This window comes from Herpailurus yagouaroundi, unplaced genomic scaffold (assembly GCF_014898765.1).
Source record: "Herpailurus yagouaroundi ecotype Mexico unplaced genomic scaffold, PumYag 77, whole genome shotgun sequence".
In the NCBI taxonomy this organism is placed as follows: Eukaryota; Metazoa; Chordata; class Mammalia; order Carnivora; family Felidae; genus Herpailurus; species Herpailurus yagouaroundi.
Genome location: NW_024412388.1, coordinates 41110596 through 41126454, shown reverse-complemented (window position 1 = coordinate 41126454; position 15859 = coordinate 41110596). Strand labels below are relative to the sequence as shown.

At 36.0% G+C, this 15859-nt stretch overlaps 1 protein-coding gene across 1 annotated transcript in view; it reads right to left on the bottom strand.

Moving 5' to 3' along the window:
• Positions 1-15859, bottom strand: part of CUNH1orf185 (chromosome unknown C1orf185 homolog) — a 43201-nt gene that overhangs the window by 9656 nt on the left and 17686 nt on the right. Inside the window, exon 3 of the mRNA XM_040470195.1 lies at positions 5122-5257. Within this exon, the coding sequence (XP_040326129.1) occupies positions 5122-5257 (136 nt within the window). The remainder of the gene's footprint in view (positions 1-5121; positions 5258-15859) is intronic.

Genomic DNA, 15859 nt, shown 5'->3' with positions numbered 1-15859 from the left:
GTAAAAAAACAAAAAAAAAAAAATTTAAAAAATAAAATAAAATAAAATTAAAAAAAAAAAAAAAAAAAAAAAAAAAAAAGCAACTCTCAGTAGACTAAGAATAGAAGGGAGTTTCCTTGACCTGACAATATGCATCTGTAAATGCTATAACTAACCTCCCACTTACTGGTGAAGAGTTGAATGTATTGTATTATGCATTCTAAGATCAGGAATATAAAAAGGATAACTATTCTCACTTCTATTCATCATTATACTGGAGGTCTTACCCAGTACAATAAGATGAGAAAATAAAATAAAAGCATAAAGATTGGAAAAGAAGTAAAATTGATGTTTTTCACAAATGATGTGACTGTATTGAAGAAAACCCTATGGATTCTACAACAAACATTACTCGAAGTAATAAATAAGTTTATTTACAAACGTCACAGAGCACAGGTCAATATAAATATCAATTGTAGTAAAGATGGCAATTTACTATAGACTAATTTGTAAACTAAATGCAATTCCCATCACAACAATCTTAACAAGATATTTTGTAGCTAGAGATAAGTTTATCTTAAAATTTTATAAACAGACAAAAGCTTTAAAAAAGTTGAAAAGAAGAATGAAATTGGAGGAACCAAACTGCTCAATTTTATGACTTACTACGTAGCTAGAGTGTGGTATTGGTAGCAATAGACAGGTGAATAGTACAGATAGAGAATCCAGAAATAGACCCACACATACATGCCCAATAGATTTTTGACAAAAGTTGCAAAAGCAACAGTGTAGAAAGGATACCTTTCCAATAAATAGACATCAGTAGCCCCCAAAATGAGCATTGATCTAAACCTCACACCTTATTAAAAAATTAAAAGCAGATCAAAGATAGAAATATAGAATGTAAAACTTCATACCAAAAAAAATCTTGAAAAAGAAGAACAAAGTTGGAAAACTTCCTGATATTAAAACTTACTTCAAAGCTATAATAATTAAAATGTGGTACTGATAGGGGTGCCTGGGTGGCTCAGTTGGTTAAGCCTTCGACTTTGGCTCAGGTCACGATTTCATGGTTTGTGAGTTCGAGTCCCACATTAATCTCTGTGCTGACAGTTCCAGAGCCTGGAGCCCGCTTCAGATTCTGTGTCTCCCTCTCCCTTTGCCCCTCCTCCACTTGCACGCTGGCTCTGTCTGTCTCTCTCTCAAAAATAAATAAACATTAAAAAAAAATGTTTTTTAACGTGGTATGATGTAAGGGATAAATATATAGATCAATGTAATACAATTGAGATTCCAGAAATAAATGCTCACATTTGTAGTCAACTAACTGACTTTCAACAAGTGTGCCAAGACAATCAATGGGAAAATAATAGTCTTTTCAACAAATGGTGTTGGGACAACCAGATATCTAAATGCAAATGAGTGAAATTGGGCCCATACCTCAAACCACATATGAAAACTAACTCAAAATAGATCCAAGACTTAAATATAAAAGCTAAGACTACTAAAACTCTTAGAAGAAAACATCCACATAAATCTTTACCACCTTCAGTTGGAGAAAAGTTTTAGATATGACACTAAAGCTTTTATCTTGATGAGGTCCCAATAGTTAATTTTTGCTTTTGTTTCCCTTGTCTCTGGGCTACAGCCAATGTTAAAGAGGTTGCTGCCTGTGTTCTAGGATTTTGCTGGTTTCCTGTCTTACATTTGTCTTTCATCTATTTTGAATTTATTTTTGTGTATGGTGTAAGAAAGTGTTTCAGTTTCATTCTTTTGCATATTGTTGTCCAGTTTTCCCAACACCATTTGTTGAAGAGACTGTCTTTTTCCCCATTGGATATTCTCTCCTGCTTTGTCAAAGATTTGTTGACCATATTGCTGTGGGACCATTTCCATGTTTTCTATTCTGTTCCATTGATCTGTGTATCTGTTTTTGTGTCAGTACCAGACTGTTTTGATTACTACGGCTTTGTAGTTTATCTTGAAATCTGGGATTGTGATAACTCCAGTTTTGTTCTTCTTTCTCAAGATTGCTTTGGCTATTCAAGGTCTTTTAATTTTAGAATTATTTTCAAAACTTAAAATTTGATCTATTCATAAAATGGAATACTGTATAACAGCCCATAATGAGCTATGAGTATATGCACCAACCTGGATGAATCTCAGAAACATAATGTTGCATAAAAAGATAAGAATGTATTAGACATGAAGTCTAAAAACATATAAAATTTAACAGTAGATTGCTCAAGGATCTATAGTATTTGTGGTAAAACCATAAAGAAAAACAAATAAATGGTTAACTGCAATTACAGGATAATGGGTCTACAGGAGGGTGAGGATTAGACTGTAAGAGATAAATGAAGACTCAGGACACCTCAAAGTTACTGGTAATACTCTATTTCTTATTCTGGGTGGTAGGCATAAATAATTACACTTACTAGTCTTTAAATTGTTTGTGGGTACTCTTTTGTATATATACTGTATTTCACAATAAAAGCTTTTTTTAAATAAACCAAGCTCTAGTTCTATATATTAAGCCATATCTTTTGTTATAACTTTCATCCTCCTGCCTGCCTGTCTCTAGTAGGTGAGGAAGGGGCCAATACACAGGTAGAAATTGAGATGAGAAAAAGAGGTACAATAAGAAAAAGAATCCTTTTGTACTGAAAGTGATTATGGCTGAGGTCAGCACTACCTTATTCTTTTCATACCATGTTTTTATTCTATGTTTTATACTACTTTTCTTCTAAATTAGGTTCCTATCACTGGCTATCAAGAGTCCAGAATAATATTTTATATTTACTTGTGCATTATTTATCTCTCCCACTAGGCTATAAATGTCAGGGGAGCAGGGACTCTTATCTTCCTTGTTCACTACCAAATTTCCAGTTACTTAGAACAGTGCCTGGCATATAAGCCTGTATTAGATATTTGTTGAATGAACAATAAACAGTTAAAAATCAGGGCTACTATATATGTATTTCTTCCATTATAACACTCAAGATATTTTTGTAACTGTCTGTCTGTATCCATCATTAGGTATGAAGACATCATTATACTAATAGAACCTAGCAAAATGCCTAGCATGTGATGGGTATTGAGTAAATTCAATTAATATTAAATGTATACATAGAAACATTTTTTTTTCTCTGCAATGCAATCTCAGTTTCAAACAATCTTTCATTTGAAAGTCAGAGCTATTAATCTTTAGAATTAACTTGATCATTAAACCCACCTGCTTAAAACCCTCCAGTAATCATAATGGTATACTTATATGTTGCTCACTATGTGGCCAGGCATGATTCTGAGTGCTTTTTACATACTGATTCATTTACTTCCCATAACAACTCTATGGAGATGAAATCATCCTCATTTTGCAGAAGAGGAAACAGACACACAGAAGTTAAGTAATTTGCCTAAGATTACACAGCTAGTAGTGGAAGAGCCAGGATTCCAAACTGCATCAACTGGCTCTACAGTCTATGCCCTTGACCATAATCCCATAATGCCTCCAGTGGATCTGTGAAGCCTATGGGGCAAAATCCAAAATGCTTAGACTGCAAATGATCCTCACAGCCTCGTCTCCAGGATCTTTTCCTACCACTTCCTCCTATTAACCCTAGGCTCTAAACATTATAGCATTTTTACCAAACATGTTACTTACTTTCATACCTGTAAGCCTTTAAACATAGAATATCTTTTGTTCTCTTTCCGTCTGGCAAATTATTTCTCCAAATCCAGCTAAAAATTTCTTCTCTGTGAAGCCTTCCTCAATTTATGCTCCTTTGCCTGCATTTCGTCAATTTTGTGGCTCTTACCATGTTATGTTGTAATAATTTTAGTTTATATGATTTTCTTTGCTACTAACTTGGGGCTACTAACTAGGTCTGAACTCATATCTTATTTGTTTATGTAGCCTCAGTGCCAAAACTACTGTTGTCAAAAAATATTTGTTAAACAAATGAAAATTGAGTTTAACTTGAGTTCAATATTCAATATGTAAAATGAAACTTTGATATCCTACCAATTTGTCGCTATTTATTTATTGCTATAATAATAATGTTATCAACCACTAATACTTATTTTGTTTAGTTATATCATAGATTTAAATATCTACTGGTATCTCCCTTGTTTTACTTTGTGCATATAACACTGTTTTTGATATCACATAACAGAAAGTTAACTATGTGTCTGTTTTTCCCACTTGTACTACACTAGCATCTCTAAGGTAAGATTCATATCTTAACCATCCTTAATAGGGGGCTCCCAGAGCTTAGAATACAATGAAGTCTTTTAAAAATTTTTTCAACATTTATTCATTTTTGAAAGTGAGAGAGACAGAGCATGGTGGGGGAGGGACAGAGAGAGTGGGAAACACAGAATCAAAAGCAGGCTCCAGGTTCTGAGCGGTCAGCACAGAGCCCCACATGGGGCTTGAACTCACGGACCATAAGATTATGACCTGAGCTGAAGTCGGATGCTTCCCAGGTGCCCCAGAGTACAATGAAGTCTTGATATATTCTTGTTAATTGTACTTAATTTCAATTAGTTAGTTTTGTTAGATTATTTGGTTACCCAAGTATCCTCTTATTTCTAAATCACTTTCTTCTGACAGGCCTGGCAATTTTGCTTTTTCTTATTCCATGTATCTTCAATAACAATCCCACTATGAGGAGTATATAGGCTCTCAGGTTAGAAATACAGAGAAGCTGGGTGCCTGGGTGGCTCAGTTCATTAAGCATCCAACATCTGCTCAGGTCATGATCTCACAGTTGGTGAGTTCCAGCGACAGGCTCTGTGCTGATGGCTCAGAGCCTGGGGTCGGCTTCAGATTTTGTGTGTCTCCCTTTCTCTCTGTCCCTCCCCGCTTGCACTCTGTTTCTCTCAAAAATAAATAAGCTTCAAAAAAATTTAAAAAAAAAGAAATATAGAGAAGCAACTTTAAAAGCAGACATTTTCGTTTAGTTTTCAATTTCTCATAAAAACTAACCAGTTTGGATAATTTAAATTTAGGTCCATGTTATTGTCTCTCAAATTTAAAAATAACAATGGATACTCTTTTCAAATTTAAAGACAACAATGCTAATGACATGGTATCAAATAAATTATTTGAAAATATTTATATAAAATATTATACATTACCTGTAATTGGTATCCTCCAGTATGAAAGTTTCGAGAAATAAAAACACACTGAGAATGAGATTTAATCTTTGCCTTTGATGATCTTTGCCTGCATCTCTCATCAGTTGCTTTAAATTTGGAATTTTGAAATATTTCTCTGAAAAATATTTTATAGAAAATATTATTAAGCATATGTTCCATTATAAACCAATTAAATTGTTTCCAATAGTTATACATAAAGGTTTAAATATTATTATATATTAATTTTTAAAACACAAATCAATATATATAGTTTCTTCTTATCTATTACTGATTTCATTACACCTATTTTATTTGTAGTATGTAAATTAAGCTACTTCTTATGCAGGGTTAATATTTCCAGTTTGAAATTAACCATGATTTTTTTATATCCTTCTTTCTGGTTGTGAGATAATCAATCTACTTTAATGTTAGTCTTTTCATAAATTTGCTTTCAATGGCAAAGGAAATGAAATTAAATGAAACTCATTCATCAGCTTTATATTTAATAATATACCTGGCAAAAGTAAGAGGAAAGAAACTGAATTGAAACTCATACTTACAATGCAAGAGTAGTTGTGATCTTTATCCATGCAACACAAATAATTTTGAGAGACTGTTAAAAATAATCAATCAGCAAGTAAAACTCCAACTGATCAAAGATAGTTAAGTATGAGGAAATGTAGTTTATAACAGTCATTCTAAATGTAACAATTTAAAAAATGATGCTGATTTCCATTTGTTCTTACAGAGGTACTAGAAAATTCCTAAATTAATTCAAGAGATTGCATTATGTTACTTAATGAGGTATAGGCAATTAGGATTCATTCATTAATTGAATTCAATTACCTTAAATATTTATTGAATACTTACTGTATGTCAGGCATTATGCTGGGTGTTGTAGCAAGGGAAAAAAAAGCACAGCCACTAGCTTCATAGAACTGTTATTGCTCTTATGGAGCTTAAACACTATTAAGGAAGACAGACATTAATAAAATACTGATAAGAAAATGAAAAATTACAACTTTGGAAAGTGTTATCAAGGAAAGGTACCTGGTGTACCATGTAAATATGTAACAAAGGGAATTAATCTGGTTAGAGAGGTCAGGGAAGGCTTTTCTGAGGGAGAGATGATTGAATTGGGTATCTGAAGAAATAGTAAGATATTGGGTAGGTGTGATGGAGGAAGAAAGATGTAGAAGAAAGAATAGCCTAAGAAAAAAGAATAGTCTTTTTTCAGAAAGAAAAACAAGTATAAAGACCTAGGGACCAGATTAGGACACTGTATCAGAAGCAGTGAAAGCAAGAGGGAAAGTGGGAGACAAACTGGGGGAGTATGCATGGGCAAACTATGTAGGGTCTTAAATGTTGTGTTGTTTGTCTTTATCCCAAAAGCAATGGGAAGTCTTTTATAATATAGTGGGGATGGGATGGAATGGTTGGGTGACTTGATTAGATATGTATTTGGAAAATGTCTGGCTGAAGCATGGAGAAGAGATTTAATGGGGATAATACTGAAGGTAGTGGGTCAGTCATAACTCCTACTGCAGTAATCTCTGTGATGGGTGAGGGATAAGGATAACTTAAATAAAAAGTTGGCAGTGGTAATTGAAAGAAATAAATAGATTTTAGTGATTTATGAGGTAAAATAAATAGAACCTGGTGATGGTTCAAATTTGGGGGAGGTGTGAAAAAGAGGAAGATACCAAGCATATTTTCAATCTTCAGAGAGAGAAAAAACAACCCTTCCCTCACCTCACATTCTCTTCCAGCTACTGGCCCATTTATCAACTCCCTCCTCACCAAAAACACAAAACAAACAAAACAAAACAAAACAAAAACCTTCCTTAAAGGGAGGTCCATGCTTGTTTTAATTTTCTTACCTCCTGTGTCTTATTCAAACATAAGCTTCTGAACCCATCCCTCCACAAAATTGTTAAAGGTCATCAATAACTTACATGTTGCCAAATCCAAAAATTAGTTCTCTATCCTCATCTTTCTCAACTTCATAAGCAATATCTTCTCAATATCATCATCTCCTCCTTCCTGAAACATTTTCTAATTTTTTCTTCTATTTCTTTCTTTAATTTTAAATCCCAGTATAGTTAATATAGTGTTATCTTAGTTTCATATATAAATACAGTGATTCAACAATTCCATACATCACCCAGTGCTCATCACAACAAGTTCACTGCTTAATCCACATGATTTATTTTACCATCCCCCCCTTACTTCCTTTCTGGTAACCATCAGTTTGCTTTCTATGGTTAAGAGTCCATTTCTTGGTTTCCCTCTCTCTCTCTTTTTCCCCTTTGCTCATTTTTTTTTATTGTTCCCTAATTCCACATATGAGTGAAATAATATGACATTTGTCTTTCTCTGACTGACTTATTGCAGTTAGCATTATACTCCTAGCTCCATCCGTATCATTACAAGTGGCAAAATTTTATTCTTTTTCTTGGCCAAATAATATTATATTGTGTATATATACCACATCTTTTTTTTAAGTTTATTTATTTATCTTGAGAGAAAGACAGCATGAGCAGGGCACAGGAGAGAGAGAGAGGTTGAGAGGTTGAGAGAGGGAGAATCCCAAGCAGGCTCCACACTGTCAATACATTTTCCAAATACATATCTAATCAATGCAGGGCTACAACTCACAAACAGAGAGATCATGACCTGAGCTGAAACCAAGAGTCAGATGCTTAACTGACTGAGCCACCCAGGTTCCCCAGTATACCACATCTTCTTTATCCATTCATTGATTGATGGATAGGTGGGCTGCTTCCATAATTTGGCTACTGTAAATAATATTGCAATAAACATAGGGGTGATATATCCCTCTGAACTAGTGTTTTTGTCTTTTGGGAGTAAATACCCAGTAGTGCAATTACTGGATCATAGAGTAGTTCTATTTTTAACTTTTTGAGGAACTGCCATACTGTTTTCCACAGTGGTTGTACCAGTTTGCATTCCCACCAACAGTGCAAGAGGGTTCCTTTTTCTTCACATCCTTGTCAACACCTTTTGTTTCTTGTGTTTTTGATTTTAGCCATTCTTACAGGTGTGAAATGATATCTCATTGTGGTTTTGATTTGTATTTCCTTGATGATGAGTGGTGTTGAGGATCCTTCCATGTGTCTCTTGGCCATCTGGATGTCTTCTATGGAGAAATGTCTGTTCGTGTCTTCTGCCCATTTTTAATTGGATTATTTGGTTTTGGGGTGTTTAGTTGTATAAATTCTTTATATATTTTGGATACCAACCCTTCATCAGATATGTCATTTACAATATCATCTCCCATTTGGTAGGTTGCCATTTAGTTTTGTTGATTATTTCCTTTGCTGTGCAGAAGCTTTTCATTTTGAGGTAGTCCCAATAGCTTATTTTTTCTTTTATTTTCCTTGCCTCAGGAGACATATCTAGAAAAATGTTGCTATGGCCAATGTCAGAGAAATTACTGTTGGTCCTCTCTCCTAGGATTTTTATGGTTTAAAGTCTCACATTTATGTCTTTAATCCATTTTGAATTTATTTTGGTGTATGGTATCACACAGTGGTCTAGTTTCATTCTTTTTCATGTGGCTGTCCAGTTTTCCCAACACAATTTATTTTTTTTAATGATTTTTTTAAACATTTATTTATTTTTGAGACAGAGAGAGACAGAGTATGAACGGGGGAGGGTCAAAGAGAGGGAGACAGAATCCAAAACAGGCTCCAGGCTCTGAGCTGTCAGCACAGAGCCCGACGCGGGGCTCAAACTCACGGACCGTGAGATCATGGCCTGAGCGAAGTCGGCCGCTCAACCAACTGAGCCACCCAGGCGCCCCCCCAACACAATTTATTGAACAGACTGTCTTGTTCCCATTGGATATTCTTTACTGCTTTGTCAGAGATTAATTGACCACAAAATTGTAGGTTTATTTCTGTGTTTTCTATTCTGTTCCATTAATCTATGTGTCTATTTTTGTGCTAATACCATACCATTTTGATTACTGCATTTTGGTAATATAAGTTGAATTCTAGAATTGTGATACCTCCAGCTTTGCTTTTCTTTTTCAAAATTGCTTTGGCTATTCAGGGTCTTTCATGGTTCCATATAAATTTTATGATTTTTTGTTCTAGTTCTGTGAAAAATGTTGTTGGTATTTTGATAGGAATTGAATTAAGTCTGTAGATTGCTTTGGGTAGTATTGGCATTTTAACAATAATTGTTCTTCCAATCGATGAGCATGGAATGTCTTTCCATTTTTGTGTCATCTTTAATTTTTTTTTATTTTTCTAAATGTTTCTTTATTTTTAAGAGATAGACAGAGTGCTAGCGGGGGAGGGACAGGAAGAGAGGGAGACACAGAATCCAAAGTAGGCTCTAGGCTCCATGCTGTCAGCACAGAGCCTGATGCAGGGCTCAAACTCAGGAACCATGAGATCACGACCTGAGCTGGAGTTAGACACTTAACTTACTGAGCCACCCAAGTGCCCCTTTGTCATCTTTAATTTAATCTTTAATTCCATCAATGATTTATAGTTTTCAGAGTACAAGTGTTTCACTTCCTTGGTAAAGTTTATTCCTAGGTATCTTTTTTTAATGTTTATTTATTTTTGAGAGAGGGACAGAGTGCGAGTGGGGAGAGAAGAGGGAGACACAGAATCCAAAGTAGGCTCCAGGCTCCGAGCTGTTAGCACAGAGCCTGATGCGGGCTCAAACTCACGAACTGTGAGATCATGACCTGTGCCAAAGTTGGACACTTAACTGAGCCACCCAGGCACCCCTAGGTATCTTATGATTTTTGACGTAATGATAAACGGGATTGTTTTCTTAATTTGACTTTCTGCTGCTTCATTCCTAGTGTATAAAAATGCAACAGGGGCGCCTGAATGGCTCAATTGGTTAAGCATCCAACTTCGGATCAGGTCATGATCTCATAGTTCATGAGTTCAACCCCACATTGGGCTCTCTGCTGTCAGTGCAGAGCCCACTTCAGATCCTCTGTCCCCCTGTCTCTCAGCCTCTCCCCCACTTGCACGTTCTGTCTCCCAAAAATAAACATTTAAAAAATGCAACAGATTTCTGTACATTGATTTTGTATCCTGTGACTTTACTAAATTCATTTATCAGTTTTTGTAGTTGTTTTTTGCAAAGTCTTTAGGGTTTTCTATATATAGTATCGTGTCATCTGAAAATACTTAGTTTTACTTTTTTCTTACCAATCCGGATGCCTTTTATTTCTTTTCGTTGTCTAATTACCAAGGTGAGGACTTCCAATACCATGTTGAATAAAAGAGATGAGAATGGAATCCTTATCTTGTTCCTGATCTTAGAAGGAAAGCTCTGTTTTCCCCCATTGAGGATGATGTTAGCTGTGTATTTTTCATATATGGTCTTTATTAGGTTGAGGTATGTTCCCTCTAAACATATTTTTTTGAGGGTTTTTATCATGTTGTTTGTCAAGTGCTTTTTCTGTGTCTATTGAGATGATCACACAGTTTTTATCCTTTCTTTTGTTGATGGGATGTATCGTGTTGATTATTTTGCAAATATTGAACATTTGCATCCCAGGAATAAATCCCACTTGGTTGTGGTGTGAATGACTGTTTTAATGTATTGTTGGATTCTGTTTGTTGAGGATTTTTACATTTATGTTCATTAGGGAGATTGGCCTGTAGTTCTCTTTTTTTTTTTTTTTTTTTTTTTTTGTGGTGTCTTTATTTGGTTTCGGTATTAGGATAATGCTGGCTTCATAGAATGAATGTGGAAGTTGTCCTTCTTCTATGTTTTAGAATAGTTTGAGTAGAATAGGTTATTAACTCTTCTTTCAGTGTTTGATAGAATTCACCTGTGAACTAGTCTGGTCCTGGACTGTTGTTTTTGGGAGTTTTTTGATTACTGATTCAATCACCTTACTGGTAATAGGTCTGTTCAAATTTTCTGTTTCTTTGTGCTTCAGTTTTGGTGGGTTATGTTTCTAGGAATTTATCCATTTCTTCTAGGTTGTCTAATTTGTTGGCATATGGTTTTTCATAATATTCTCAGAATTTTTAAAAATTTTAAATGTATATTTTATTTTTGAGAGAGAGAGAGAGACAGAGCGTGAGCGGGGGAGGGGTAGAGAGAGAGGGACACACAGAATCCAAAGTAGGTTTCAGGCTCTGAGCTGTCAGCACAGAGCCCAATGCAGAGCTCAAACCCACAAACTGCAAGATCATGACCTGAGCCAAAGTAAGACACTTAACCAACTGAGCCACCCAGGTGCTCCAATACTCTCTTAAAATTATTTGTGTTTCTGGGGTGTTGGTTATTATTTCCCCTCTTTCATTGGTGATTTTGAGTCCTTTCTTTCTTTTATTTCTTTATTTTTTAGATAAGTCTCACTAAGGGTTCATCAATTTTATTGAACTTTTCAAAGAACCAGCTCCTCGTTTCATTGATCTGTTCTATTGTTCTGTTTTGTTTTCTTGTTTGTTTGTTTTTTAGTTTCTATATCATTTACCTTTGTTCTAATCTTTATTATTATTTCCTTCCTTCCATTGGTTTTAGTTTTGTTTGTTGTTCTTTTTCTAGCCTTTTACGTGTGGGTTAGGTTGTTTATTTGGGATTTTTCTTGCCTCATAATGTAGTCCTATATTGCTCTAAACTTCCTTCTTACAATCACTTTTGCTGCATCCCAAAGATCTAGGAATTCTGTGTTTTCATTTTCATTTGTTTCTGTGTACTTTTTATTTCTTTGATTTGTTGACCCATTCATTGTTTAGTAGCATGTTATTTAATCTCCATGTATTTGTGGTCTTTCCAGACTTTTTTTCTTTGTGGTTTATTTCTAATTTCATAGTGTTGTGGTCAGAAAAGATGCATGGTGTGACTTCAATCTTTTTGAATTTGTTGAGGCTTGTTTTATGTCTTAATATGTGATCTATTCTAGAGAATGTTCCATGTGCACTTAAAAAAGAATGTGTATTCTGCTGTTTTAGGATGGAATGTTCTGAATATACCTGTTAAATCCAACTGGTCCAGTGTATCATTCTGTCAGTTTCCTTATTGATTTTCTGTTTGGATGATCTGTCCATTGATGAAAGTCATGTGTCAAAGTCTCCTAATATTATTATATTACTATTGATCATTTCCTTTATGTTTGTTATTAACTGTTTTACGTATTTGGATGTTTCCATGTTGGGTGCGTAAATATTTACAATTGTTCTACCTTCTTGTTGGATTTTCCCTCTCTTAGTATATAGTGTCTTTCTTTGTTTCTTGTTACAGACTTTGTTTTAAAGTCATTTTGTCTGATATAAGTATTGCTACTCTGCCTTTCTTTTGACATCCATTTGCATGATGACTGTTTCTCCATCCCCTCACTTTCAATATTCAGGTGTCTTTCAGTCTGAAATGAGTCTTGGTAGGCAGCCTATAGATGGGTCTTGTTTTTTTATCCATTCTTTCACCATATGTATTTTGATTGGAAGTTTTATATTCAAAGTAATCACTGATAGGTATGTATTTATTGCCATTTTGTTACTTGTTTTGTGGTTGTTTTGTAGTTTTTATCTGATCCTTTCTTTTTTTCTCTCCTTCATGGTTTGCTGGGCTTTTTTTAGTGATATACTTAGGTTCCTTACTCTTCATTTATTGTGTTTCTATTACTGTTTTTTGAGTTTTGGTTACCATTAGATTTATATATAACATCTTTTGCATATAGCAGTCCATATTTAGCTGATTTTCACTTATTTTTTAACTCATTCTTTACTCCTCTCCCCTCCATGCTTCAGATATTTGGTATCATTTTTACACCCTTTTATTTTGTGATTCCTGTGTTTCTTATTCTTACTTATGCTTTTCACTTTTCCATTCTTTTAACATTTCTTGTAGGGCTGTATAGTGATCATGAGTTCTTTTGATTTTTGTTTGTCTGGGAAACTATCGCTCCTTCTATTCTGAGTGATAGCCATGCTGGATAGAGTATTCTTGGCTGCAAATTTTTCCCTTTGAGCACTTTGAATATATCATGTCAATCCCTTCTGGCCTGCAAAGTTTCTGCTGAAAAATCAGCTTATAGCTTAATGGGGTTTCCTTTGTAAGTAGCTATCTTCTTTTTCTTGCAACTTTAACATTCTTTATCACTTTTGTTTTTGACATTTTAATTACTATGTGTCTTGGTGTGGACCTTCTTGGGTTGAATTTGTTAGGGGATGTCTGTGCCTCCTGTATTTGGATCTCTGTTTCCCTCCCCAGATTTAGGAAGTTTTCAGATATTATTTCTTCAAATACATTTTTTGTCCCCCCCCCCCCTTCTCTTTCTTCTTCTGGGATCCTTCTAATATGAATGTAATTATGCTTGATGGAGCCACTGAGTTATATAAGTCTGTTCTTCACTTTATCTTAGCCCAAAGGCTGGGAGGCAATGTCTATTCTCATCATGCAGTATTTGTCTCTCACCTGTTCAGCTTGATTACTTTCCTTTATTCTATCCTCCACATCACTGATATGTTCCTCTGCTTCCTGTAGCCTACTATTTATTCCATCTATTGTATTTTTAATTTCATTTATTCTGTTCTTCATCTCTGATATATTATTTTTTATCCTTTTTTCAAGGTTTTCACTGGTGTCTTCACCATTTTCTGAAGTCCAGTGACTATCTTAAGTTCATTACTTTAAATTTTGTATCAGGCATATGATTTATTTCTCTTTCACTTAAACTTCCTGCTGTGATTTTGTTTTGTTTTTTCATTTGAGACATATTTCTCTGTCTCCTCATTTTGTCTAACCTCTGTGTCTGTTTCTTATGTGTTAGGAGTCAGCTGTGTCTTCTGCTCTTGAAAGTAGTGGCTTTATGAAGAAGAGGTCCTGTAGTGTCCCACAGTGCAGTATTCCCTGTTCACCAGAACCTGGCTCTTCAGAGGAGTCTCCTGTGTGTGTTGCCTGCATCCTGCTATTATGTCTGAGTCACTTTTCATTTCAGTCCAGATGTCTGCCCTGACTTTTTGCCTATTGTGGGCTGTGCTTGCTCTCTGCAATGTTAGTGAGGTCCAGGTAGGCCAGCTCTGGGGGTGTGACAGCAGAAGGACGCGGGGGCAGGGTGGTGGTGTTAGCAAAATTTGTACCCAACCCTTAGTCCTAGGCTGAACCTCCCACAGCCTAGTGGGAGGGTGTAGTGGTGGCAGCCAAAGCGGGGGTGGGGGGTGCTTGGCAGCTGGGTGGGGCACAAGTGATGTTAGCAAAATTTGCACTGAGCTTCCTAAGTTGGACCCTCCAACGTGTGGTGGCTGCAGGAGCACAGCATGTACAGGCAGTGGGTGGGTGCAGTGTGCATAGCATTAACAAAAGCTGCACTGGGTCCAGAGCTGAGACAGCAAGCTTGGAGTTGGTGAGTCCTCAGAATAACTTGGGCAGGGCACAGTACTAGCAGGTTAGGTAGCAAGTGCTTGTGCAGCGCCACCCCTCCCAGATGGCTCTGTGTTTATGTTTGGGAGCAGGGGAGGAAAATGGCACCTGCCAACTCCTTTGTTCCCAGAGAAGTCCCCCAATAAGCTCTGAAATCAGTAGAAACAGATCTCCCTCCCATTCTTCAACCTGTTGCTTCTATGTTGCCTCTCCTCAGGCTGTTGTTGCTTTGAGGGCAGACACCCAGCTATCACTTGCCCTCTGACGTTGAAAACTCCAGGCTCCAAGTTGTGCTGGTTATACAATCTCACAGAATTCAACCCTGTTGGTTTTCAAAGCCAGAATTATGGGGATTTGCTTTCCCTGTGTGGGCTTCCTGGTATTTTCCCCTCTTCATGACCACAGTTCTCTCCCTCCTGTGGGCAACTCTTGACCACAGTTTCTGCATTTCCTAGTTTCTCTGATACAGCTTCTCCACATTTAGTTGGGGAGGTTGTTCTTCCAGCCTTTGGATCTCTTTCTGGTTTATTGACTTAGATATGACTGATATCTAGCTGTAAATATGGGATGGGGGTATGCTTAGGATCTTCCTACTCTGCCATCTTCCCAGCACCCTTGAAACATTTTCTAATTTTGACTTCCTTGACAGTGTACCTTTCTGTTTTTCCAGTTAAATATTGATTCTTCTATTGTTTTGCTAGATTTCTAAATGTTGGTGGGCTGAAGGACACAGTCCGAAGTTCTTCTCTTCCCTTCCAGCAATCACTCCCTGCTTAGTCTCACCCAGTTCTATAAACTGAGATACCCTCTATTAATTGATACCCTATATATTCAGGCTTGACTTCTCTCCTAAAGTTCCTACATGTATATCTGAGGATTTGACATTTCTAATGGATGTCCAATAGACTTTCAAACTTATATTCAAGATGTAATTCCTAGTTTATCACTATTCCCTCAGCCTGCTCCTCTTTCTAATCATCTTTTCATTTCAGTAAATGACATGATCAACTACTCAGTTCCTCATGGTAAAAACGTAGATGTTAGCATTAATTCTGTCATTTCACTTATCTTTCCTTACCTCATCCAACCTATCAGCAAGCCCTGCTAACTTTACCTGCAAAACACATCCCCAATCCAACCCCTTCTTTCCATATCCTTTACTTCCATATTAGTCCAAGACACTACCATCTCTGACCTGAACTATGAAATAGCCTCCTAAAGCTCTCTGCTTTCACTCTTGCTCAATTAAAATTTAGGCTTCACAGAGAAGTAAGAAAAATCTTTTAAAAATATGAATCAGAGGGAGAGGGAAGATGGGAGCGTAGGAGGACGCTGGGCTCACCGCGCGTCCTGCTGATCACTTAGA